The following is a 27,169-nucleotide window of genomic DNA, read 5'->3' on the forward strand; positions in this document are numbered from 1 at the left end:
GATTGCAAGAAAAGAATGTGGTTGAACTCGAAAAAGAAGTTGCTGAAGCGAAAGCCAAAGATAAGAAACCAATTGATGCCGAAGAACCTCAAACTGAAATAACAACAACAACAAAGCCATTCATACCAATGTTAACTACTCAAGATAAGGATATAGTAGATGCTTTGTATGGTTCAGATAAAAAAGATGATGATAAAAGGATGATGATGAGGAAAATGATGAAGAAAAGTTAGATTATGGTGATTCTAATAATGATGATGATGATGATGGTGGTGGTGGTGAATTTGTTCACAAATTATCTAAAGAAAAATTGATGAGGCTATGCGAGATTACAGAAGAAGAGTTAACCTTCGATTTTGAAAGGATATGGAAGACATGGTAAACGAAGACAAAAACGAAGATTATGTTTTTGAACCAGTTGTTGGTGCCAACGATTATGATCGAGTAGAAATTGAAGATGATGTTGATGATTTTGAAGTCAGATATGCTAACAACAGTCATGAAGACTTTCCTACATTCACTGAAACGTTTGATCAAGAAATTGATGAGATATTGAAGAGGCATGTAGAAGAAAAACAAGGAGGTGTTCCTATTATTAATGAGGACGATATATGTGAAGACGAGTCTAACTGGCTTAAAGATTTGACACCAGAGAAAAAAATCTTAAGGCCTTTGATTCTTTTTCACATAACATAAAGACATCTTAATGGGCGATATATTTAGCTAGGCTTACATTCCAAAGATTCAGACGGTGGCTTTATGCAGATAGTACGATGTCCAGTACTTCAGGTTCATCAACGATGTCAGAAGTTTGGCGTGGTGGGATGTGAAGGAGATGTGCAGGATAAAGATGATAAACCATAATATTGATAGATATGTGCATCATGTGTTCATGTTTATTAAAAGAAAGGCCAGAACTGGGTTTAAATATTGGAAGCCACAACAACCACAAAGAATTGAGTCTAAAGAAGTTGATCCTGAAATAGGAAGATACGTGGTTTCACTAAAGTATAAATGACCGAATGTTTTGAAGATAATACCTTTTCACGAGATGGAGCAAGACTTTCATGAATATTTCAAATGGTGGTATTATGACGAGAAAATGGGAGGTAGTGATAGTGTTGCATGAAGGTGAAAAAAACTGGAGATCAATTTGAGTATACGATCCTATTATTCTGGAACCAGATCATGTTTTATGCGAGTGACATAGTATAAGCTTTACAATTTCAACAAGTGGTGCGAGTATGTTTTATATATGAAGTTCATTTGGGAAGAATGTGGGATACAAAGTGGAGAGAGTTAGAAGAGAAAGAGAAGGAGAAAGAACAGAAAAGAAAAGAGAAGATGACCAAGAAGAGAAAAGTGACATCTATCTCAAGGTACCATTTCACGAAACAGCCAATAACCTATCAAACATAGAAGAAAAGATTTGAAGAGCACAAGAAAGAATATCGGAAGAGGGTTTTTGGAATTGACGATTAAAGACTAACAAAGACAAGACTGCGGCAATATCCAAATGGAAGTCTGTTAGTTCACTTATGTCTAATTCATGCGTCTTTGTATGCGTCTGCATGTATAGGTAGCAGTTTGTATGTTTAATGTATAGGTTTGAGTTTGGAAAGTATTGTAAAGGGACCCATACGTGCGAAGGAATTCTACGCACGTATGCGCTTCCCAAATGCAGGAGTCATGCACAAGGAGGACAAAACTCTATAAATAGGTCCTCCATGCGCATAACTCAAGTAACTCACATTAAATAGCTTTGAACAAGGTCGGGAATTGTAACGAACTGCCACCGAAATCTGAATAGAAAGATATATTATGAAATCCTTGTGTTCACTACATCTATAATTGGAATCCGCACTTTTTATCAAATTCATAGTTATTAACACATGTTTACATCAAGTCTAATCTAGTTATTCACATATCAAACCGGTCCAACACTCCCACCAACACCTCCAGCCACCCTCATCACCACCGCCACCGCCACCAGCACCTGCCATGTAACACCCCGTGTTACCGAATGTCAAAGTCAAGATTGACTTCTTAGAGTATAGTTAGTCTATTTTATGTTGGTGTTTCTGTTGATTGTATTATGTGGAGTAAGTGTTATTAATCAAAGGAATCGAGGTAATCGAATGTTTATCGACGCGAAACGATTTGCGACTATGAATAATAGGAAGTAACAATGCGATAAAGTCAATCAACCAATAATCAAGCTAATCGAATCATCATCGAACTCGAAACTCGAATTATGCAACTTTGGGTTATTATACGTGTGAGTGTGCCTTATGTGTTACCTGTGCGTGTTTACTTTATGTTATGTGTGGTGATCAATCGAATCGAAACTCGAAACTCAATCGAAATCGAATTATGATAAATGGTGACGAAAAGATAGTGTGAAATATAGATGCTTATATATAGATATAGTGGTTGGGATTAAAAGTAATTTGAATAGGAAACTCTATCGTAATCGTATCATCTTTAATCGAAATCGAAATATCAGAAATCGTCGCACCGAACGCTCGAAACAGGCTGCTGATCGATCAGGCTCGTAGCCGATCGAACAGCCCAGCCGATCGGACGGACTGTCCGATCGAGCAGGCTGTCCGATCGGGATGCCTGGCCGATCGGCCAGCCCTTTCCTCTTTGGGAAGCCTATAAATAGCCCTGTCATTATCATTCTTTCCACTTTTGGAAACTCTCTGACCGACCAGCTCGCGCTCTTCACAATTTCTCAGATTTCTCTCAATCCCGGTAAGATTTCATCCTAAATCTTGTACTTTCTTGATCAATGCGCGCTCCTACACCTTTCTATCTTTCAAATCTTGATTTCTAACCGTGAAATCATCAAGATCTAAGTGTTCTAGGATGATGTCATCATGGTGTTCTTGAAGAACTTCATGTTTTGGCCTTAATCCACCAAGAATCACTTGGATCTAGCCGATTTCCACATAAACAAACAAAGATCTATCCTAGATCTAAACATTTACACGATGTAAAGAATTGAAAGATGGATTTTCCAACTTTCTTTCAACTCTTTTACACTCAATGCCTTCAAACCGGTGGAAACGAAGCTTGAGCCAACTCACTAATCATTCTAATAGTTGTGTGGTTCAAGATTCGGATTCTATCTACGAGGTTCACCGATTTCGGGATAAACTATAAACTCTGTTCCGAACCGTTCACCGGCCGGACTTGGGTGATTCCTGTCCGAGCAGGGGAAAACAAGTAAGGACGAAGGTTCTAAGGTTCATCTCGTAGTCAAAATACCTCGATATAACGTCAAGAAATCAGAACAGCCAAGTGTTAGACGAACAGGTCGACCAGGTCAGGATGCTGACCGATCGGACAGGCTGTTCGAACGAACAGCCCAACCGATCGGACATGTCAGCCGATCGACCAGGCCAGCCGATCGGCTAGCACATGGCCCCATACTTTAACAATTTCATGAAGTTTAGTATTGAACGAAGTGCTGTTCTATCGAACTACGGTTTGACTTGAATTACTCTTCGGATCAGCACTTAATCGATTTTCAACTCGTCCGACGTATTGGAGTGCCACCCGACCGAACATGTCGTCCGATCAGGTGACATCCCGCTGAGGACTGGTTACTGAAGTACCTAACCGATCGGTTAAGCCGGCTGATCGAACGGCCCGTTCGATCGATCGACCTGAAAGGTAAGGACACTTCAATGTTCTCAAATGCTACAACGAAAACTTCAAAAGGACAAGCCATCACACACAAACACATCCTACTCAAAGGAAGAAACAATCCACTCGAACAGCCCAACCGATCGAGCCTACCGGCCGACCGAACAGGCTGTCCGAACGGACTGTCAAACCGAACGAACAACTCGTCCGATCGAACCTACCGTTCGATCGACCAGGCTGTTCGAACCATCAACACTTGTTTCCATCTTTACGCGTTACTCATCGTTATGCTGTCGAACTATTCAGGCTAACCCTACTCTCAAGCGCTCCCTTCAATCCATCAATCGCTGTGAGTATACTCGAACCCTTTTTGCTTTAGCACTTTTGGGTGTTACATACGTTACTTATCAAAATCACAATCGAACACACTACTCAATTATTTAAACGCTAACCGTTCTGCATGTATTACGTGACTAAATGAATGCCTGTTGTTATGTTTACACGTGGAATGCTGTCTACCTGCCTTAACGACAATAGTACTATAGTTTGGACTCAGCACCCATTCACACGAGGGTTGTTAAGGACAATTACTTGCATGGATTTCCTCATTATTTTCGATAACGAACGAGGAGAATTATACCAAATCAGGAGTGAAATCCATATTTTGATGAATAATCTCCTCAATTTTGCTAAAACAAAGAGGAAGTTGCTAAGCTAGGGGTGAAACCCTAACCTTGATAACTTGTTCCGATTTTTATTTTACCTCACCAAAGCCTCGACGGACTCCAACGACCTGAACTCACAAGTATGACCTAGGGAATGCATGCTGAATGCCCAAGAAACGAGGCAGAGACACGATCCCGAAAGTCGAAATGTGACAACAAGTCTATTGCGAATAGTCGAATCGCTTTGGGTAGTCGATGTCTAATAGCCGCAGACAATCTACTTCTCGATTTTATGTGTTTCGATTCTGAGCCCCCAATTGCTTACTCTGATCATTCGTCGATTTTATATGTTTTATGTGTATATATCTGTTTATGTGTTTAAATTTTTGGAGAATTATTCGATTTTTGCTATCACTTCGATCGACACACACGACTCGCATTGCTACTCTATCTCAAGACGCTAACAAATCGCTGCAATTTTAGACGATATTATGCTATTATATACAATTATACTATACTACTCGACATGCTAAACGACTATACTATACTATACTCGATATGCTATACGCGACCGATACATACAAACGACACGCGAGCTTTGAATGATAAATTTCTGTATTCTGACTGCATCTGTGATTAAATGTATATGTGCTTAAGTGATTCTGTGCCTTACGTGCTTATGTGCTTCTGTGATTATGTGATGTTGATGCCTATGTGTTTAAGTGATTCGTGCTTATCGTGTTCCTGAGCTTTAGTAAGTAGTAGACGTGTGAGGTGAGATTCGAATTATTGTGTCTGAGACCTACGATGATGTCTGTTGCAGACCATGTCGTCATCAGGACACCGAACCCCTCTTACCCGCCAAGAAAAGAGAGACCGTCGTCTTGCTGCTATCATCGCCAAGCAAGTGGCAAAAGCTGTGAGCGATGTGTATGAAAACGTCAGCAAATCTTCTGAGGAGTCGCGAACTGAAGCTCCTAAAGATGCTAACAAGATTGTTTTCAGCTTTAAACAGTTCAAGGCATGCGGACCAAAAGAGTTTACCGGAGAAGATGGCCCTACCGCCATGTTTGAATAGTTTGATTCGATCGAAGTCACCCTGCGCCAAAGCGGTTGTCCTGCAAATCTCCGTACCCTAAATGCGACCGGCGTTTTCCAGTCCCGAGCTTTGGACTGGTGGACGACCGAACGAAACAAACGCGGGAATGATGGAGCTTATGAGCTGACTTGGGATGAGCTGAAAGCTATCATGATGGACGAATTCTGCCCTCCCCATGAACGCCAAAAGCTGGAGGACGACTTTTGGAACATCAAGCAGAAGGACGGAGACAACGCTGCCTTGACTGCTCGCTTCAAGCAGCTTAGCATTATCTGTCCCGATCAAGTCAAGACGCCAGATATGGCCATCAAGAAGTACATTAGAGCTCTACCCGATTGTGTTGCCGACTTTGTTCACGCCGCCAAGACATCATCAATTGAGGAGACTTACTTGCTTGCCGCCAAGATCAACAACAAGCGGGTAAAATCTGGTTTCTGGGATAAGCCATCCAAGTCTCTGCATCAAGCCACTACTGCAGCAACCAATGACTCCACTGCTCAACCATCCAAGTCATCATGTCGCAAGAAGAAGCACAACAACAGCAGCTCCAGCAACAAGAACTGTGCTGTCACTACCACTACTGCTCCTCTGCAAGCCATACTGGCTCAGCAGCAGTCTCATCCTCGACCAGCGCCAGTGACTCAAGCGCCGCCAGCAAAGCGTGCTTACACAGGTCCCCACCCGCTCTGCCCGACATGCTCATATCATCATCCGGTGGGTCTTGCCTGTCATTTCTGCGCTCATTGCAACCTCTACGGTCATTTCACTGCGAATTGTCGCTATGGTCCCCGCAACACCGCAGCTCCTGCCACTGCTTATCAAGCTCTACTCCCAGCCCCGCAAGGCCAAAATGCAGCTCAAGCGCCCGCGATCAATGCTCGAGTCTGCTTTGCATGTGTTGATCCTAAACACTTTGCAAACATGTGCCCGAACAGGGTTGTGAAACAAGAGCCCCAGCAGCAGCATCAGCAACAGCCTCAGCAGCAGCAACAAGCAGCCCGTGCCAGACCTTCAACATCAACGCTCGTCAAGCTCAGGCTGACAACAACGTGGTTAATGGTACGTTCCTTGTGAATGGTATTTATGCATCATGTTTGTTTGATACTGGAGCCGATAACAGCTTTGTGTCATTTGAATTCGAGAAGCTCCTTAGTCGTAAGCGCTCTTATCTCCCCTCGTCATTCGAAGTCGAAGTCGCTACTGGAAGAACTGTCGCCGTTAATTCTGTTCTTCGTGATTGTACTCTCGAGCTCAACAATCACATCTTTCCAATCGACCTTATTCCGATGCAGCTCGGAAGTTTTAACGTCATAGTAGGCATGGACTTTCTTCGCGAAAACCATGCTGAAGTTGTGTGCTTCGATAAGATAATTCGATTCTCGCTCGCGAATGGTGATTTATTATGTGTGTACGGTGAAACTACTTTGAAAGGTCTCAAACTCATGTCGTGTGTCCAAGCTAGCAAGTATCTCTGCAAGGAATACAGAGCTTTCTTGGCCAACATAGTAGTAGCGGAGAAGGAAAAGAAAAAGAAGGCCAAAGTCAAAGACGTCCCAGTGGTTCGTGAATTTCCTCAGGTGTTCCCTGATGATCTTCCTGGACTACCGCCAAGTCGTGATATCGACTTTCGTATCGACCTCATTCCTGGAGCTAACCCCGTAGCCAAAGCCCCTTATCGACTCGCACCATCCGAAATGAGGGAACTTTCGAACCAACTCCAGGAATTACTTGAAAAAGGCTTTATTCGCCCGAGCACCTCTCCATGGGGCGCGCCAGTCCTTTTCGTTAAAAAGAAGGATGGGTCGTTCAGGATGTGCATCGACTACCGGGAATTGAATAATCATTCTAACTTTCTTTCAACTCTTTTACACTCAATGCCTTCAAACCGGTGGAAACAAAGCTTGAGCCAACTCACTAATCATTCTAATAGTTGTGTGGTTCAAGATTCGGATTCTATCTACGAGGTTCACCGATTTCGGGATAAACTATAAACTCCGTTCCAAACCGTTCACCCGCCGGACTTGGGTGATTCTTGTCCGAGCAGGGGAAAACAAGTAAGGACGAAGGTTCCATGGTTCAGCTCATAGTCAAAATACCTCGATATAATGTCAAGAAATCAGAACAGCCAAGTGTTGGACGAACAGGCCGACCAGGTCAGGATGCTGACCGATCGGACAGGTTGTTCGAACGAACAGCCCAACCGATCGGACATGTCAACCAATCGACCAGGCCAGCCGATCGGCTAGCACATGGCCCCACACTTTAACAATTTCATGAAGTTTAGTATTGAACGAAGTGTTGTTCTATCGAACTACGGTTTGATTTGAATTACTCTTCGGATCAGCACTTGATCGATTTTCAACTCGTCCGACGTATTGGAGTGCCACCCGACCGAACATGCCGTCCGATCAGGTGACATCCTGCTGAGGACTGGTTACTGAAGTACCTAACCGATCGGTTAAGCCGGCCGATCGAACGGCCCGTTCGATCGATCGACCTGAAAGGTAAGGACACTTCAATGTTCTCAAATGCTACAACGAAAACTTCAAAAGGACAAGCCATCATACACAAACACATCCTACTCAAAGGAAGAAACAATCCACTCGAACAGCCCAACCGATCGAGCCTACCGGCCTACCAAACAGGCTGTCCGAACGGACTGTCAAACCGAACGAACAACTCGTCCGATCGAACCTACCGTTCAATCGACCAGGCTGTTCGAACCATCAACACTTGTTTCCATCTTTACACGTTACTCATCGTTATGCTGTCGAACTATTCAGGCTAACCCTATTCTCAAGCGCTCCCTTCAATCCATCAATCGCTGTGAGTATACTCGAACCCTTTTTGCTTTAGCACTTTTGGGTGTTACATACGTTACTTATCAAAATCACAATCGAACACACTACTCAATTATTTAAACGCTAACCGTTCTGCATGTATTACGTGACTAAATGAATGCCTGTTGTTATGTTTACACGTGGAATGCTGTCTGCCTGCCTTAACGACGATAGTACTATAGTTTGGACTCAGCACCCGTTCATACGGGGGTTGTTAAGGACAATTACTTGCATAGATTACGGTGGTAATCATGTATTGCGAACTGCCTCGGGAAGTCAACCCGCAGTCGTTGGTATCGATAGATCCATGTCGATAATTAACATGCTTCGTTTTCCTCTGTGTACGTGCTGGTTATGCGTAAACTATTTCGAACACTATATGCTATTATCAAACTTGTATGCTCACCTTTACATTTTATCTATTGACTTTATTTTAACGTAGGTGGCAGGCAATTAGGATGCTTATCTGCTAGGAAGGCGAGCTTAGATTAAGCGTCTAGAGCATAGTTGTCTGTAGATCTTGCAGATCGAGTCTCTAGAAGCATTTGAACAATTTTTAAATTTAAAATCTGAGTTGTCGGAACAGAATATTTGACTAGTTGTTATCTGTAATAATTTGTGTTACTACTTGGGATACGGTATGGGACATATTATTTAAACTAAATAGTAATGATAGTTGTTGTGGAAACTCCTGGACAATCTGTTTCGCTCAGTGCCATGCCCCGATGATTCCGCCATCGGTTGGGGTGTGACATGCCACCTCCATAACTACAGCCACCTCCATCACCACCACCACCACCACCACCTGCCACCTGCATAATCACCGCCACCTGCACCTCGACCCCTGTAACCACCGCCACCCCTATAAGCGATGCCACCTGAAACCTACCACCTCCATAACCACCACCATAGAAGTGGATTTTGTTATTTTTGTTCTAAACTTTATGTCAAAATCTATTGAAAAACAACAAGCCTTTTGTCAAACAAAGCCCGACGATTGAACCTATCTATTGAAAATCAAAAAGCCTCTGTCAAAACAATACATGTTACTAAAACCCACCGACCACCCGAAAATGTATTGAAAATCAAACTTTTTGGCCCATGTATTGAAATTAGGGTTGACTTTTTACAACCCTAGGGGATGTGTAATTAGGTAGACATAGATAGATATGAGTGTGTGATGCGGTTATTATTGTAGTGGGCCGTGTTGTTGGAGGGGCTACAGTGGTGGGTTCAATGATGGTGGAGTTGTGGTATGCATGTAATGGTAGTGATAGGGGCTGCATTGTTGGATGGTGGGTGGTTACAAAAGGTGGTTTTAGATCTGGGGGCTAGTGTGGTTGAGGGTGGGTGGTGGGTTGTTGTAGATCTGGTGGAGGGTTGGTGATTGTTTGAAATCGAAAGGGGTAAATGGTGATGGTAAATGGCGGTTGGTGTAAATGGTGATGGTGGCGGTTGTTGTTGGTGGTGAAGAGATGGAGAGAGAGGGAGTTTGACTATTATATATATAATATTAATCTTTTTAATTTATTTCTGTTTTATTTGTTAAAACATTTTTTTTGTTAAATTGACTAAAATACCTTTGTGAGATCTGATTTAACGAAAAAAACTAACTGGGTTAGGCTAAAAGTACAAACCATGAAGCATTTGGAAACATAAAAACTCATCAATTTTAAAGGCAAATGATATCATCTGAAATTGGATATAAAGATAAAGGACAAAACGTGTAATTCACTCATTTTGTTATATACGTGTGTAAACCTCTATTCTTGTACATAAAAAAATCAGTATAAGCGTATATGTTTTTTTTCGAACGACAAATAGATTATCATTATACATTTTTTAAAAAAATTGAACTAAATATTAAAAAATGAATTGTTTATATGACTTTTTGAGTATTTCTTTGAAAAAGAAAAAGATTTCACTAGATCTCTATATTGGTATCAAAGTATTATGCCGAAGTTTTATTATTACCTATCTTATAAAACAAGAATGCTACAAGTGTGCATTGTTTAAGTATGTATGATATAGGTGGTAGGTATCCTTACATGAGAGAGATATAGCCAAACAACTTGATATGAAAAGATACAAAGCAAGCATCAAGTATGTTTTTTTTATATTCAAATTACTATTTAAACATTATTAAACTAATTTCTTTCATATACAACGTGATGCTTCTGATTTGTTAATTAAAAAAACACCAACACTAATATGATAAAAAATTAAAATAACTATTTAATAAATTTAGTTTTGTTTTTAGGCTAGAATAAAAAACAGAGAAATGGATGGCTTTTGCTTTTGATGATTCCATCTACGGTTGTGACTCCCTGTTGTGAAGATTCCATCAACGGTGCTCACCAGTGTGGGACCCACCGCCACTTACCTACTAACACGTGTTTTTGGTACCTACCACAACGCTATATCTCTATATATACACTACTCACTCCCCGTTCCAGAAATCACCACCACCTCTCACTCACTTTTAATTCTCTCTCTTATTCAATTTCAATTGTTGTTTAAAAACATAGAAAATGTTTATCGAGAGCTTTAAGGTTGAAAGCCCCAATGTCAAGTACAGTGAGGATGAAATTCACTCTTTGTACAATTACGACACCACGGAGCTTGTTCACGAGGAGAAAAACGGTGCTTATCAATGGGTTGTTAAGCCAAAAACTGTTAAATACGAGTTTAAAACCCAAACTAATGTTCCTAAGCTAGGGTTCGTATTTTTATTTTATTTTATTTTATTATTCTTCTTGTTCTTGTGTTGGTTTCTTTGATTTCTGATTTCTGATTTGTGTGGTTTGTGATTTTAGGGTTATGCTTGTTGGATGGGGAGGCAACAATGGGTCTACCCTAACTGCGGGTGTTATCGCTAATCGGGAGTGAGTATTTCATTAATTAAAATTACCCATCCATGTTTTTTTATGCGATTCTAACTTAAATTTTGTACATTCTGCATGTACATGTAACATTACCTTTTCCTCACCAATCGAAAACGAAACTGACTTCTTCATATCATATGATATATTGAAGGAAAAAAGAGTGTGTTTAGGTAGTCTTGAAAATTGTTTTCAAAACTAGGTAGTTCGCTGTTTGAAACAACAAACTTCTACACACATTCTGACAAAGGTGATATGAGTTGAGTGTGGGTTTATAGACTCCGAGACTAGTCTTTTGGGTTGAGTTTTATTTTTTTTTTCAGCACCTTAGTAGAAAAGATTAATTTAAGATGAAAATTTTGTATTCTATCTGTTTTTGTTTTGAGTCGAATCAGATGCAATTTCTACATGTTACTTTTATTTTTGACGGCCAACTTGCACACACTCTGTCCCACTAGTAAATCTATATATTTGTTTAACGTGGACTTGAACCAGATACTGCTAGGTAACATGCACTTTGGTGTGCATGTACATGTAACATGAACCACATATTGTGATCAACTTGACATGTTCCTTGTTAAACAAGGATACGTAAATTAAAACAATATATCTTTGACCCGAAAGCAACACAAGTGGGATGGTGACAAGGCCCTTGCATATATAATGCCAAAATATATTTTGTTAGCATAAGTATTATTAACAGACAAATTATTATTTCTTTAATCAAGGAAATCAGAAAGGCTTAGTTTATTTAAGATGAAATGTATGGGAGTCATGTGATGTGATGATGTATTCATGTTTTATAACTATTACTGATAGACTAAGTGAAACCTATTTATTAATAAAGGGATTTTGTTTACTTTATGTCAAATCCTTGTCACCTTTATCTCCACTAGGTTGTTCTTGGCCCAAAAAGTATTTTTATGACACATAACAATTAATAAAGTTGTGTGTCATTTTTCTGCAAATAAACAAGAGTAGCTTTCTTCTCTTGTCTTTTTGTTGTTTAATTGAATAATAATAATAATAAATATATTGTGAATGGAACAGGGGAATCTCTTGGGCAACTAAAGAAAAGGTGCAACAAGCCAACTACTTTGGTTCTCTGACTCAAGCATCAACCATAAGAGTTGGGTCATTTAATGGAGAGGAGATCTATGCCCCTTTCAAGAGCCTCCTCCCTATGGTATGCTATGCATGTGAAACCTCAATTTATTATATTATATGTGTGCAATATTGATGGTTAATATTAGGAGTATGTTGGTTTGCCATAAATAAATAAATAAATAAAAGTAAAGTAACACAATTTAGAAAAATTGTATATTGATGGAATATGAAATAATATGGTATAGGTGAACCCAGATGACATAGTGTTTGGGGGATGGGACATAAGCAGCATGAACTTGGCTGATTCCATGGCCAGAGCCAAGGTGTTGGACATTGATCTCCAGAAGCAGTTAAGGCCTTACATGGAGTCCATGGTCCCACTCCCTGGTGTCTTTGACCCGGACTTCATCGCAGCCAACCAAGGCGAGCGTGCTGACAATGTCATCAAGGGAACCAAAAACGAACAGATCCAAAAGATCATTAAGGACATCAGGGAGTTTAAGGAGGCTAACAAGGTAGACAAAGTGGTGGTACTCTGGACTGCAAACACCGAAAGATACAGCAATGTAATGGTCGGGCTTAATGACACAATGGAAAGCCTGTTTGCATCATTGGACAGAAATGAGGCAGAGATTTCACCATCCACCTTGTATGCTATTGCTTGCATTCTTGAAAATGTGCCTTTCATTAATGGCAGCCCACAAAACACTTTTGTACCAGGTAGCTGCTTGCTTTCATGGTTGTGTTCATGTTTGTTTTTGTTGTGTTTGTGTATGCTGATTTTTATTTGTGGTGGATATAGGGGTTATTGATTTGGCTATCAAGAGAAACAGCTTGATTGGTGGTGATGACTTTAAAAGTGGTCAAACCAAGATGAAGTCTGTTCTTGTTGACTTCCTTGTTGGAGCTGGCATTAAGGTAGATAATTGTGATAATCTTATTTAAAAGTAAAAAAAAAAAAAAGAAAAAAGAAAAAAGAAAATTGAATGGTTGATTTGATAACACAGCCAACATCAATTGTGAGCTACAATCACTTGGGAAACAACGACGGAATGAACCTCTCGGCCCCACAGACATTCAGATCCAAGGAGATCTCCAAGAGCAATGTTGTTGATGACATGGTTTCAAGCAACGCCATCTTGTACGAGCCCGGGGAGCATCCCGACCATGTGGTCGTCATCAAGGTATGTCTTGATAACACCATATGAGTGAATTTTTTGACATAGGACTAATGTTGTGAACGTGTTTGTTTAGTACGTGCCATACGTCGGAGACAGCAAGAGAGCAATGGACGAGTACACGTCTGAGATATTCATGGGCGGTAAAAGCACAATCGTCCTACACAACACATGTGAGGACTCTCTGTTGGCCGCTCCAATCATCTTGGACTTGGTCCTCCTTGCTGAGCTCAGTACCCGCATCCAACTTAAAGCTGAAACCGAGGTTCGATTGGGTTCTCTTGTATTTAATTGTTTTTAGCTTTGGCTAAGATCAATAATGTTCATGTAATGATGTTATTGCAGGGTAAGTTCCATTCGTTCCATCCGGTGGCTACGATTCTGAGCTACCTTACAAAGGCCCCTCTGGTAAGATATGGAATCTTTTAGTTTGTTGTGTTATGTAAGTGGTCACATGGGCGTGGGGACTAAAGTGATTGATTGAAACAGGTGCCGCCGGGTACACCAGTGGTGAATGCGCTAGCGAAGCAGAGGGCGATGCTCGAGAACATAATGAGGGCATGTGTTGGATTGGCACCAGAAAACAACATGATCTTGGAGTACAAGTGATCTATCTGGGCATGGCTGGCTTATTTAAATTATCAATACGTTATTTGCATTTTCAAATGTAACGTCTGTCCTGTGCTGTGCTTTGCTAGTTTGCTTTGTTGTTAAAAGTATTTATTTGGAGATGAATATATCTCAAAATAAACCCTAGTTTTTGTGGTGAATATGCAAGCTCCATCCTTTCTTATGTCTCACATTTTGCTTTTTTTTTTTTTTTTTTGGTGATGTCATACATACATACATACATATAAATTGGGGATAGTTTATTTGGGAAAAGAGTCCAATTAATCAAGTTTTAGACATACATATATAAATAATAATTATAAATATAATATACACACATATAAATATTTATTCCTGTTCGTACCTACACCAAAACAAAACATACCAAATTATTAAAAAAGAGTAAATTACAAAAATCGTTATTTATGTTAACACTAGATTGTAAAGTGTGTCCTTTATCTTCAAAAATACGGTACTTGATGTTTGCAAACACCTACACATTATGTCCTTTATCCCTAACTTAGTTATTTTTCATTATTAAGTGGGTGTGAAATGACCTAAATACCCTTATTATTAAATAAATAACTAAAAGTTAAAAGAAATATAATTAATATTTAAAAATCACCCACCCCACCCTCTTCATCTTTTCACCAATCTTCACCTTTCACCACCACCACCTCACCTCGCCGGAAAAACGCCACCACCTTACCATTTCTGTCGGTGCAACACTAGTTAAACATACCTGTATTCGAATTCCTCTTGGACCGCTTCAATTTCCGCAGCTGCACCTGCGACTCCATCAACAACTTCATCATTTCAATCTCCAAAGCCTTAGTAAACTCTATCCTCTGCTTCTCCAGTTCGACCATCTGCCTCTGTTTCAAGATGTGTGTTTCTTACGACCATGCTCGCCTCCTATCAACGCTCTATGTCCAAATAACCCCCTTTGCTCTTCCCTCAATCCCCCAAATTGAAGCCTCATTCTTCAACTGAGTATCATCGTCAGTTTCAGTTGAGGCCTGGTTCAATTATTCAAAGCAGTTAATTACCGTCTAGAAAGAAACCTAAAACCCATTCTCTATCTAAAAGATGTCACTATTGTACCCCCATCTTCTTCTTTCAATTTTCTATCACCTCCGCTGCTACCATTCTCCACCGGTAATTTGTCATCCAAACAAATACCTGCTTGTTGTCCTCGCAGTTAAAATATGATGTATTTCTTCTATCTTTTTGTGCATGAATTCATTTTTTCAGCGCCGATGTGGGGGTGAAATCTCGGTGGTAATAAGTCTAATTGCTTTTTATGCTTTAATTTACAAATTCAAACTACCATTTTCATTCAACAGTATGGGGGCACCGACAGAAATGGTGAGGTGGTGGCGTTTTTCCGGCGGGGTAAGGTGGTGGTGGTAAAAGGTGGAGGTGATGAAGATTGGGGAAGATGAAGAGGGTGGGGTGGGTGGTGGGTCTCATATAAATTTTTAAATATTAATTATATTTCTTTTAACTTTTTAGTTATTTATTTAACAGTAAGGGTATTTAGGTCATTTCACACCCACTTAACAAAGAAAAATAACTAAGCTAGGGATAAAAGACATAATGTGTAGGGGTTTGTAAACATCGAGTACGTTTTTTTGTACTTTTTGAAGATAAATAACACACTTTGCAATCTAGTGTCAACATAAAGGACGATTTTTGTAATTTACTCTTAAAAAACTTATTTTAATTTGAGTAAATTACAAAGATCGTACTTTATGTTGACACCAGATTACAAACTATGTCATTTACCTTCAATAATTACAGAAAACATACTCTATGTTTGCAAACTATATCTTTTGGCCATAATTCAAGTAATTTTTATGGTTAAATCTGACAAAGTAAACCCTACAAGAGGGTATTTTGATCATTTTACCCTAAATACGAAGATACTAAAATAAATACTCTCTCTCCAAACTCTCTCTCTACAATCTAGTGCAGCACCTCCGCCATTGCAACACCACGGCCATCGCAGCCAGTGCCGGCTTTGAAGGAGTGCGGGGAGGACCTCCGCACAAGGCCCGTGATTTTAAGGGGCACGCGATTTTAAAAAAATCCGATATGTATATGTTATTTTTTTTAAACAGTAAACGTATACCAATTCCAATATAAGCCTATTTACAAATAATTTTTTATAGTTTAGAATTTAGCTTATTTGACATTAGTTTTATTGAGCCCAATACTAATTTGATTATTATTTTTTTTATTTTTTATGGTTTGGAATTTAGTCCACTTGGCATTAGGTTTATTGAGCCCAATACTAATTTGATTATTATTTTTTAGAGTAAATTACTTTTTGAGTCACTATGTTTTAATGGTTTTAACCATTTGAATACAAAATCAAAAAATCTAACGCGTTGAGTCTCTAACCGCTCATTTTATAACGTTTTGAGTCCATTTTTTAACATTTGTATTTTTTTTATTTTGGACTCAAGTGGTTAAAACCACTAAAACACATGGACTAAAAACGTTATAAAATGAGCGGTTAAGGACTCGGAGTGTTAAACTTTTTGATTTTGGACTCAAGTGGTTAAAACCACTAAAACACAGGGACTCAAAAAGTAATGTACTCTGTTTTTTTTTTAAATAATAAAATATTACAGAAGCAGGGGCGCAGCTTTGCAGGGGCCAGGGCCGACCGACCCCCGAACTTTTCGCACAGTATTGTCCGGTATGTAGTTTTCGTATAGAACTTTTTAGGTATATACGTTTTCGACCCCCGGTTTTATAATTTCATTAGGTATATATGTTTTCGACCCCCGGTCGGAAATATCAAGCTTCGCCCTTGTACGGAAGGGCATATTTTTTCAAGCTCGAACAGGGCATGTGAATTCTCGAAGACGCCTCTAATCGCAGCACCACCGCCATCGCAACACCTCGCCGTTGCACCACCACCACCCGCCCCACCATCATTTTTTATCCTGGTTAAACTGTCTCAAGCTAACCCATGGAATCAAGTAACAAAAATCTCTAATGATCTTTCTCATTAAGAGGAGGATCCATCGTTTTGACCGGATTCAACTTCAATTTGGATTTTTTACTTTTTTTTTATTAAAAAATTGGGCTTTTTACTTGCACAGCTTTTAGGAACTTTTGCCCCATGTGCTTAGAAGCAGAGAACTTTGATGATGTGTTTTGTCCACTATCCAGAGCCCTTCAATTTCTTTCATCCCATTCAATATTTGTGCAACCTTTCAATTTCTTAGTGCATGATGGCAAAGTAGATGGTGGTGGTGGTGGTGGAAATTTAACCATGAAAATGGTGATGATGGGGCATAAATTTTTATATGTTTTATTTTATAAAATAGTTTTATATAAATAATTGGTAAGAAGTGTAATTTGCCCTCAAAAGAGGTCCACTTGTCAGATTAAACCATGAAAATAAACTGGGTTTATTGTAAAGGACGAACCGTGCAAGAGTTTGTAAACATAGAGTACGTTTTCTGTAATTATTGAAGGTAAAGAACATAGTTTGCAATCTGGCATCAACATAAATAACGATTTTTGTAATTTAAAACCAAAATCATTAGTGTAGAAAAATTGTGTAATGTAAAAGTCACACAATCACTACCATATCAATGTTTGGAATTCGATTGACACCATTACTAAAACACACTAATCTCAAATTACTCTACTAGATCAATATCTTCATGTCTGTCTAAGAGAAAAAAAAAATAGGTGTTTAATTTTTTGTATATTTGATGGTATTATATAAAAGCTAAAATCATATAAATGAGTGTTTGCCTTGGAGATCTTGTCAAGAAGTGCCCTTTAGTTCTTTCTTTTGACCCATCATTCAAAGAAATGGAATAAAGAAAAGACATGGTAAAATGTAACAAAATATGACATATGTTGTAAAAGTTGTACCGCATGATATACAAATCCTTAAAACAATGGTAGCTGCTAGACTGCAAGTGAAGTTGAATTATGTTCTATGTTTAGATCTGCAAATGCATTCAGGATATGGATTTTGGTAAAAAGATTCCTCAGCCTTGTACCGCGCTCGTCCTCTGATTCCATCTGGCGCACCCTCTCGTTTCCTTGGAGCGCCTTGCCTGAAAAAATATATAGGTAAAAAAAATTACTGGTATGATATGAAGGGCCGGGTTTAAATGCCAACTGTATAGGGCCCCACCTATTGGGCTAGGCTATATAGTCCAACTGTTAGGCCCAATAAATAGCTACCGTGCGAGCATGCATGCACACATGCATATAAGATTATGTAATGATCTTAAACCACATATATTTAAACATATGGATGGAGGGTGGGGTTCTAGAGTGAACACTAGTGTATTTGCGAACTAAGTGAACAAATCCTGGCCATTGATCTACACACATGTATGGCCAGGATCTCATCATCAAATCGTAAAATACACAAGTGTATTTCAACATCAAATCCTGGCCATTGATCTACACACGTGTATGGCCAGGATTAGTTCACTCAGTTCGCAAGCTACACTAGTGTTCACTCTTGAACCTAATCCTATGGATGTATGTGTATGTAAATAACATAAGAATGTTATTTATCAATAACTTTTTGCTTACTTTGGATATGCATTATACTACTAATCATAATTATTTCCCTAAATAATTATTCATCATTTGGGATATGATATTATACATATATAATATGATGCAAGTGCTTAACAAGGTTAGAAGATAAATAACTTCTTTTATGGACAAAAGATTAAAAGGTACATTTAGTGAAAGGAGATGATTACCTTTTCTGATGCAAGTGCTTAACAAGATGTTGCAATGATGCTCCTTCGTTAAGTTGTCCACTTTCCAACTTATCAAATATTTCCACAAGACCTTTCCTGGTAAAAGTTCCTTAAATGAATTAGTGGTTATATACAAACAAACAAACAAACGTACCAAGTAAAATCCTACTCATATGGTAGGGTCTAGGGAACCCCACCCCCCCCCCCCCCAAAAAAAAAAAAAAAAAAAAAAATCTTTTGCAGACTGATTCATACAAGTGAAAACAAAAAGGTCAATGTGTGAGTACCTGTCAGGAGTAATAGTTTTGCGGTGGCCTAAAAGTCTCCGATGGCCCTCAACAGCCCTTGCCATGTTACCAGAATGTGTCGGTATGAACACATCACTCTCTAGAGAGATAATATAATCAAGTGCTGCTGTTTGGGATGCATGATTGGAGTATGCTTTCAGCTCTTCTTCAGTCGCTATCAATTCCTTGAATAATACGTTTGGGAAACGAGAAGTGAGGTCCGAAAGATGAGCATAAATTTCACCAGCAGCGACATATACGATGGTTGAAGGAGGATAACCAAGAGCCTGAAGAAAAATTCCAACCTCTTTGGGAGTTAATGGACATAAACCTGCAATTCTCTGCTCAGTTGAATTGATTTTCTTTACTTTCCAGTGATTTGTATTCTCCCTGCAATCCACAAAATTTAGTGATGGATTGCTTGCATTTAGGGGTGTAAACGAGCCAACCCACTCGTGAGCTACTCGAGATGCGTTCGCCAAAAACTCGAATCGAGCTGAGCTTAAACAAGCTCGACCCTATAAATAAGCTTGTTTAAATGATGGGCCCGGCTTAAAAATAAGCTCGTTTACACCCTTGCTTGCATTTTATTTTTCTAAGGATAAAAGCATACCTAAGCAATCTGAGCTCTTCAGATTCCGAATCAGACAAGCCATATGTACAACCAGAGAAAGCCAGCATATCTTTCTCGTATCTCAGATGAAGAGATATATATCTTCCCCCACGTGATCTGAGCCGTTCAACTAGCTTCTGCGGAGTCACCATCATGTATGCTCAGGGCCTAATATAAAAGAAATCCCCATCCATGACTTCACCAACATTTAACTATACAAACCAGTATCTCTCTCTTTCCTAACAAATAAACCTAAGAAACTTCTCAAAGCCAATACTAGTAGAGATGACAATTTTGACATATTACTTACAAATAAGGGTGTAATCCCAACTCTTCCTAATACTGGTTTCTGTATTCTCTTTACAGGCCAAGTATCATCAAGAATAAATAAAAAAAAAAATAAAAAAAAAAAAAAAACTTAATGATGTGATAGAAGAATACGCTGGAAAATATTGTTTACAAGTGTAGGATTATAAATGGTACCATTAGGCTCTGCTCTACGATAGTTGTTAATAGCGGCTATAGCGCGCTATGTAGCCTTGCGACCAAGTGTCGCTATATGGTCTTAGCGACGAATAGCGAAGTTAACGACAGCTAGGTATTTTTTTAGTGTTTAGTTTAGTTTTTCACCTCTCGTTTGGGCCATTTTTTAATACAAAAAAAAACTGCATAATCTGCTTATAAAAGCAGAAGGTTAAATTGTGCAAAAACTGGCCCACGTGGGCCCGGGTTTTCGGAGCTGCATTCGTGTCCGCAGGACGTGCGGGCATGCATGAGTTCAATTATATTCCAGTTCAGAAACTCATTTTTTGCTATGCATGAGTTCAATTATATTCAAGTTCAGAAACTCATTTTTTGCACCCCCTGCACACGGGTAGGACTTGTGGTAAAACATGTCATAAAGCTACAATGGAGTAGTAAAGACTTTACCTTATAAACAACCACTAACTTTGTTCACACACCAATGTGGGACAAAGTATTTACCACCTTTTGAGACTTTCATTCACACGCCCAACATATAAGTCCTAAACTTTTGCTACTAACTATTAGTTTTTGTTAAATATACATGTAAAATAGCATATATACAAGGGTATTTTGATGTAATATACATATAAAAATTTTCAAAAATCTTTTTCTAGTGTAATCAACAACAACAACAACCATACCCAGTGAATCCCACAAATAGTAAAGCTACTCATAGGGTCTGGGGAGGGTGGGATGTAAACAGACCTTGCCTCTATCCCTAGGGATAGAGAGGCTGCTTCCAGAAGAGACCCTCGGCTCCAAAACGAACAGCAAACCAAACCAAACACATCAAGTCCAAGAACATAGAAAAATAGACTATAGAAAAAAGAAGTCACCTATACGAAGCAAGTGATCAAAGTGGCACAGTATAATGTAAATCATGTATAATAGCATACAACATCATTTGGGCATATACACAAGAAGTCAATCGTCGGTAAAGTCACTTAAAAGAATAAGAAAACCTACTTCCCTAAAATACACCTAAGACCTTACTGCAGTATCCTCTAGAAGTCCTTAACCCTAATCCTACGCCTCCACGAAGTCCTATCTTGGACCATGTCCTCAGAAAGATGCAACTCTAGTAAATCATGCCTAATCTGCTCTTCCCATGTCAGTTTGGGTCTGCCTCTTCCTCTCTTCCCCTCCACAGTAAGAGTTTCCACTACTCTAACTGGTGTTGTCGTTTGTCTCCGCTTCACATGCCCAAACCATCTCAATCTCCCCTCCTTAATCTTATCCGATATACTAACCACTCCTAATCTCTCCCTAAAAACCTCATTTCTTATCCGATCCAACCTCGTGTGTCCACACATCCACCTCAGCATCTTCATCTCTGCTACCTCCATCTTGCGCGCTTGTGTCTTCTAGTGTAATCGCTATTTATAAAATAGCCGTCGCTATTTGTCGCAATTCGCTACGTAGCCTATAGGTGCCTTGTCGCTATTCGCTATCGACAACTATGTGCTCTACAACGTTAAATTAATCCGCATATATGACTTCTTGAAATCTACCAACATACAAGTAAACAACATTGTTGTTTAATCAATAAAAATAGATAGGAGTTCTCAAGCTTGATACATTTGCAAATGGTATGCATGATTATCATCCAAACTCTTTGTAGTCATGATTCGTTAAGTTTCATTACATATGTGTCATCATGATGGCGGGAACAAAATATTGCATGGTGCAATTAAAGATTATGCTGGGAAAATTTATTTACCAAGATGGATCTATGAGTGAAATCCCATACCTTCCCAAGGGTCTCAATAGAAGGAGAAAATCGAAGAGCATGATAAAGAGCACGACAACGCAATCTCTGGATATCTAATGGCAGATCATTGTTAGCTAGTCGCGAATCTGATTTTGGAACATGAATCACCTGCACAAGAACCAATGATGTCAAATAATATATGACTGCACATACTTATGATTACGTGTGAAAAAGTTAGTTATTTAATGATTAATACCCTAATAAATGGGACCAAAAGGGTTGGTTATGTAGACAGAAATTGAGATCCAAAGAAATAAGGAAAAATTACAAGTTTTGTCCTTTATCTTTATACCACTTTTCAGGCGATGTCCTTTTTAACGAATGTTGACAGGCGGTGTCCTTTACTAGGTATTTTGTTGCAAGTTTAGTCCTTTACACCCAACCCAGTTAAAAAACCATAAAATTCGTTAAAAAGGACACCGCCTGAAAAGTGGTATAAAGATAAAGGACAAAACTTGTAATTTTTCAACCATAAAGGAAGCCTTAAGACTACATAACTCGAAATATAAACAGACATACATAGCCAAACAACCTTTTTTGTACGTGTACAGGTAACTGGAAATACGAAGTCAGCATAAATAAAATCTGGATATTCATATAACCAATAGGTTTTTCCTATTCACTTTTGTATATAAATAATTTCTGAATATAAACTATGTAATGTAGAGATGACGGATGTGCATGAAATATAGCAAACACACTGACTCGAAAAAGACAGGCGACCAACCATAACAGAAGAGATGGGAAGGGCAGAAGGACCAAAAGGAAAAGCAGAATAGACACCTGAACACAACAAACAGACGAGGGTTTTACAGTATGAACTTTGGTTACACATAAAAACATCTCAACGTAAAGAAATAACAAGAGAACCCGTATATATAATCAATAAGACAACAGACTGGCACTCTACAACGGAGGTGATGGAAGGAAAGTTGCAGAAACACTAATATACACTCTTAAGGAATGAAATAACATGAATGAAAGAAGAAAGAAATTTATTACTAAAGGAATACGAAAAAATAACACTATTCATACAATGGAGGTAGTTGCAGAAACACTAATATACACTCTTCAGGAATGAAATAACATGAATGAAAGAAGAAAAAAAAATTATTACTAAAGGAATACGAAAAAATAAAATATACACTCTTAAGGAATTAAATAACATGAATGAAAGAAGAAAGAAATTTCTTACTAAAGGAATACGTAAAATAACACTCTATTCATGTGCGTCTAATAACAAGATTCTGAAATAGTCTACATGTGCTTACACATCAAAACAGAATGACATTACTGAATGTAAGAACATAGGACAAAATGTTGACTTGTCGCATGTGTGTTGTTTTGGCTCATTGTTAACCTTACACCAATTAGGTACCAAAAAGGCCGTTCTAATGAGGGGGCGATACGCAAGGATCTTAACTAGCCACCATAACCCCCTTTTGGTTACTAGTCATCAATATTTAAACCATAATTGCAGTCTAAATAATGACAAGCCTTGTCTTGTCTTGCCGTTACAACTTCTCAGTGACAAACCATACGCATGGGCCATGCATAGTTGTCAAAGACGACCTAGGAAAAGTGAGGCACAGGGAAAACGCCTTGCGGACATCCAGGCGCCCCAGCGAGATTCCAGAAAAAATCATGTAAGTTCCGGCAAAATTTTGCGAATTCCGACCAAACTGGTCTGAAGCATCTAAAAATGGCCTGAAACCAGCCCAAACAGTCGAACTAGCCCTAAAAAAGCCTAAAACATGTCCAAAACCCCCAAAAGGGTATGTTTATGCTATACGCCTTGCTGATCTCAGGCCCTCCCTTATAAGCTCCTTGCGTCTAGACCCAAAGCTCACCCTTTGCGCCTTCGAAAACAATGTGGCCATGTACTAGGTTCAGACCCAATATTCCACATGAAAACTACAAAAAGGCACCATGGGAAAAAGCTGAATGCTCTTTCACAGTGGCCTGAATCACATATTTTTAAACATGCTGATGCTTTCCACAGAGGATAAACAAATGGACATGTATTAATGATTTTATCAGATCGACTTGTTGCTGCAATGTATTATCTGAGAAACTCGGACTTCAGCCTCAGGTCGTCTCATTCTAATAGAAGAAAACTTGGTATCTACTTTTTTCTTATGTTTCCATTTGATTTACTTAAGCTATATGTAGCAGAGAGTAACTGAAATATTGTTTAGTATTTTGTTATTTGAGAACCAAACAACACTACTTGAAGTAGCTAATATCTTAACAAAGAAGCCTATAAAGCAATTCGAAGTGGATCGTACCAAAGAAGCTAATGTATGAACAAGTGATGTAAGATGTTTAGGAGCAATTAATAATTATAAACATGTATATTCTCATTGACCAAACCAGTATAAGAGTACAACTATATATACTCATGTTCCATACCAAAGGGGCGAACCTTGGAGCAACGGTAACAAGAAAGCCTATGCAAAAAAAGTAAAAACCATATCACAAAGCAGATGCCACCTTTATACACACACACACAATGCATGTCTCTTTAGTCACCCATAACCTTGGTTTTAAAATGCGCGCATAATGCGTGATGCACCCGATGCACTAATGAGAGCGCATCGCAACAGCTGATGCGATGCGTTTACGTGATGCGAGAAAATTGCGCGCATTTCGCATACTGCGCTCATCGCATAATGCGCTCTGATGCACGCGACATTGTTTCTTATGCTTTTTTTCCAGATTTTATGAACTGTGTTCGGTTTTTTCCATAATTAACATCTTAGTATGCTGGATTTGAACCAAAAAACACAACTCTTATCTTCTAATTACGTCAGTTGTTTTACTTTAAGTATGTTTTTATAAGTTTTTATGTATAAATAATTTTTAACTATTTTTTATAAAGAACGCATCATATACGTGATGCGCTCGATGCGCGCATCACGCATCAGATTTTTGGACTAAACGCATCGGAGCGCATCACGCAATTTAAAAACCAAGCCCATAACTCAACTCTTTCATTGAAGCAATAACATAGTGACACTTGGAAAGACTGTAGAAAGGCATAACAAAGTATGGAAACAACATACCTGATAATCAGCCCATAATTTGGTCATCTCTTCATAGTAACCTAAACCACCCCAAGATGTGAAGTGTTTTCTTGCTCGAGGTACGGAGTCCAACTCCTGAGGAAGCTTCTTTATAATTCGGACATCACGTTTTAAGCTATTAATGAAATGGTCTTCATCAAAGATATCTGAAAATATACTGCATAACACACAATTAGAATACAAAGTTAACTAATCATAAATATGTATGTGCAAAAGAGAGGGACAGAGTAGAACTTATGATTACCTTTTGTCTTGCCAAAATGAGCGCTTATCAAGTTCAGGAATTACCAGGGTTGCATTCATCATACGCGACACAGCTACCATATCAGCAATCTGTCAAAATAACAATAGCAAAAGTTGGCTCACAATGAGCTAGCAGCAGAAAGCAATCCTTACAAAGTTGAATCAGATTTACCAGTGGTATCATGCTAAACACAAACAGCATCTTATTAGAAACTAAAGTTTACAGCCTCAAAAATATATATCGTGTTTTCAACAACCATATGATAGAACAAAATCTGAATATAGTAATAGCAATACTCACACCGGTACGCATTTGATTGAGTCCACCATTGCTTCTTACAGTGATATAATGATCCCCTCCTTGAAGAGCTGACAATGTAGATTCATTATGAGTAAGGGGAGTAAACGAGCCGAGCCCGAGCTCGACTAGCTTAACTCACGAGAGCTCAAGAAATCGAATTCATAGTTGTTAATGGCGAATAGCGATAAGGTACCTATACATAATACACTACACAGCGAATAGTGATTAATAGCGGGCGGCTATTTTATAAATAGCGATACACTAGAAATTTTTTTATTAAAAATTTTATATGTATACTATATCAAAATACCCTGGTATATATGCTTCTTTATATGTATATTTAACAAAAACCTAAAGTCCAGCTATTTTATAGCTATATTTAATTGCTACTTAAATTTAAATAAAAAATAAATTGTCGCTTTTATTGCTATCTATAGCTCGCTATTGACAACTATGCTCAAGATCGAGTTCGTTCGGCCGTTTATTATATATTAATTAATTTATATACATTTTATTATTAATCTAATAATAATAATTATAGACTTTATATATAAAAGTAATTATTAATTAAATAAATATATATTTAACAAAATTATAGGTAAGGCCGGCTGGATTCAAGTAACTGAGGAACAACTAGTAATCTTAGGTAAGCTAATTAGAAGAGTAGATGATACCTTGATACTTAGAAGTAGGATTTAGACATGAATGTAAACCATCACTGAAAGGAGCTTCCCAGAGTTTGTCATGCGGCTGGGGAAGCTGAAGCAATGAATTAGTCTAATGAATCTGAATCTAGGTTATGGAATTTGAAAGCGAACCTGTTGGGAAACATTTAGGTTTTGCTCGTCCTCTAAGATGCCTCTAGAATAGAAATTGAAGATGAAAATGAACAAGATCAGGACTATAAAGAAGCGAAGAATAGTGGAAAACGACGGTTTACACAACGATGAACTTCCTCCCCCTCCTCGACTGCTAACCATTGAATCGGATCTCCGTTTGTTTCTCATTCAAGTCGGAAATTCAAAAGGAGTGTCAAGGTTATCTATCTATTTGGGTTTTTTTTTTTTTTTTTTTTTGTCGGCAGTGAGTTCGTTAATTTCTAGCAACAGTAATTTAAACTAATGACAAATTACAGATTTCATTACTAAATTTTATATTTTAGGGATTTGATCTAAAAATAATTTTACAACAAATCTAAATTGTATCTAAGATGAAATATATTTGGAAGAAAGTTATAAAACACTTAACCATTATATAAACCTGATGATTTTTCTAATCAAATAATGTTGGGATTTAGGGTATGTGTAGTCATAAAGCCCTTTTAGGGGCGTTATGCGACATGTGGCATGCCACGTCACCCCGGGGCTTTATGGGGCGTTATGCAATTTGAGGCCGTAGTCATAAAGCCCCTGTGTAATCATTACTCATTTTTTAATTTTTATTTTTTTAATTCATTTGTAACTTTTTTAAAAATAAAATTCATTTCATTAAATAAAAAAAAAGTACAATAAAATTAAAAAACATTAAACTAGAAAAAAAAAACATTAAACTA

The 27,169-nt window shown here is 38.4% G+C and overlaps 2 protein-coding genes across 2 annotated transcripts; one reads left to right on the forward strand and one right to left on the reverse strand.

Annotated features, from left to right (window-relative positions):
• The first annotated feature begins 10,708 nt into the window (after positions 1 to 10,708).
• On the forward strand, positions 10,709 to 14,225 carry LOC110868121 (inositol-3-phosphate synthase). The gene is made up of 9 exons (XM_022117207.2): positions 10,709 to 10,977; positions 11,075 to 11,143; positions 12,191 to 12,326; positions 12,493 to 12,967; positions 13,050 to 13,165; positions 13,255 to 13,431; positions 13,502 to 13,690; positions 13,771 to 13,833; positions 13,915 to 14,225. Exons 1-9 carry the CDS (start codon positions 10,790 to 10,792, stop codon positions 14,032 to 14,034), a joined length of 1,533 nt encoding a protein of 510 aa, XP_021972899.1. The 5' UTR covers positions 10,709 to 10,789; the 3' UTR covers positions 14,035 to 14,225.
• Positions 14,226 to 17,824: 3,599 nt separating this feature from the next.
• LOC110868120 (O-fucosyltransferase 38) lies at positions 17,825 to 26,700 on the reverse strand. The gene is made up of 10 exons (XM_022117206.2): positions 26,436 to 26,700; positions 26,292 to 26,376; positions 25,618 to 25,685; positions 25,318 to 25,406; positions 25,053 to 25,230; positions 21,967 to 22,095; positions 19,692 to 19,828; positions 19,079 to 19,468; positions 18,792 to 18,887; positions 17,825 to 18,125 (listed from the first exon to the last, which is right to left on the reverse strand). The coding sequence occupies exons 1-10, from the start codon at positions 26,622 to 26,624 to the stop codon at positions 17,996 to 17,998; spliced, it is 1,491 nt and encodes a 496-aa protein (XP_021972898.1). The 5' UTR covers positions 26,625 to 26,700; the 3' UTR covers positions 17,825 to 17,995.
• Between the last annotated feature and the right edge of the window lie 469 nt (positions 26,701 to 27,169).

Source organism: Helianthus annuus, chromosome 7, assembly GCF_002127325.2.
Source record: "Helianthus annuus cultivar XRQ/B chromosome 7, HanXRQr2.0-SUNRISE, whole genome shotgun sequence".
Taxonomy (NCBI): domain Eukaryota; kingdom Viridiplantae; phylum Streptophyta; class Magnoliopsida; order Asterales; family Asteraceae; genus Helianthus; species Helianthus annuus.

Coding starts and splice junctions, on each gene's coding strand:
- LOC110868121 (XM_022117207.2), top strand. CDS start 10,790: ATGTTTATCGAGAGCTTTAAGGTTGAAAGCCCCAATGTCAAGTACAGT. Junction 13,432..13,501: donor ACCATGTGGTCGTCATCAAG/GTATGTCTTGAT, acceptor GTGTTTGTTTAG/TACGTGCCATACGTCGGAGA. Junction 13,834..13,914: donor ACCTTACAAAGGCCCCTCTG/GTAAGATATGGA, acceptor TGATTGAAACAG/GTGCCGCCGGGTACACCAGT.
- LOC110868120 (XM_022117206.2), bottom strand. CDS start 26,624: ATGAGAAACAAACGGAGATCCGATTCAATGGTTAGCAGTCGAGGAGGG. Junction 22,096..25,052: donor AATTATGGGCTGATTATCAG/GTATGTTGTTTC, acceptor GTTCTTGTGCAG/GTGATTCATGTTCCAAAATC. Junction 19,469..19,691: donor GAAGAGCTCAGATTGCTTAG/GTATGCTTTTAT, acceptor TGTGGATTGCAG/GGAGAATACAAATCACTGGA.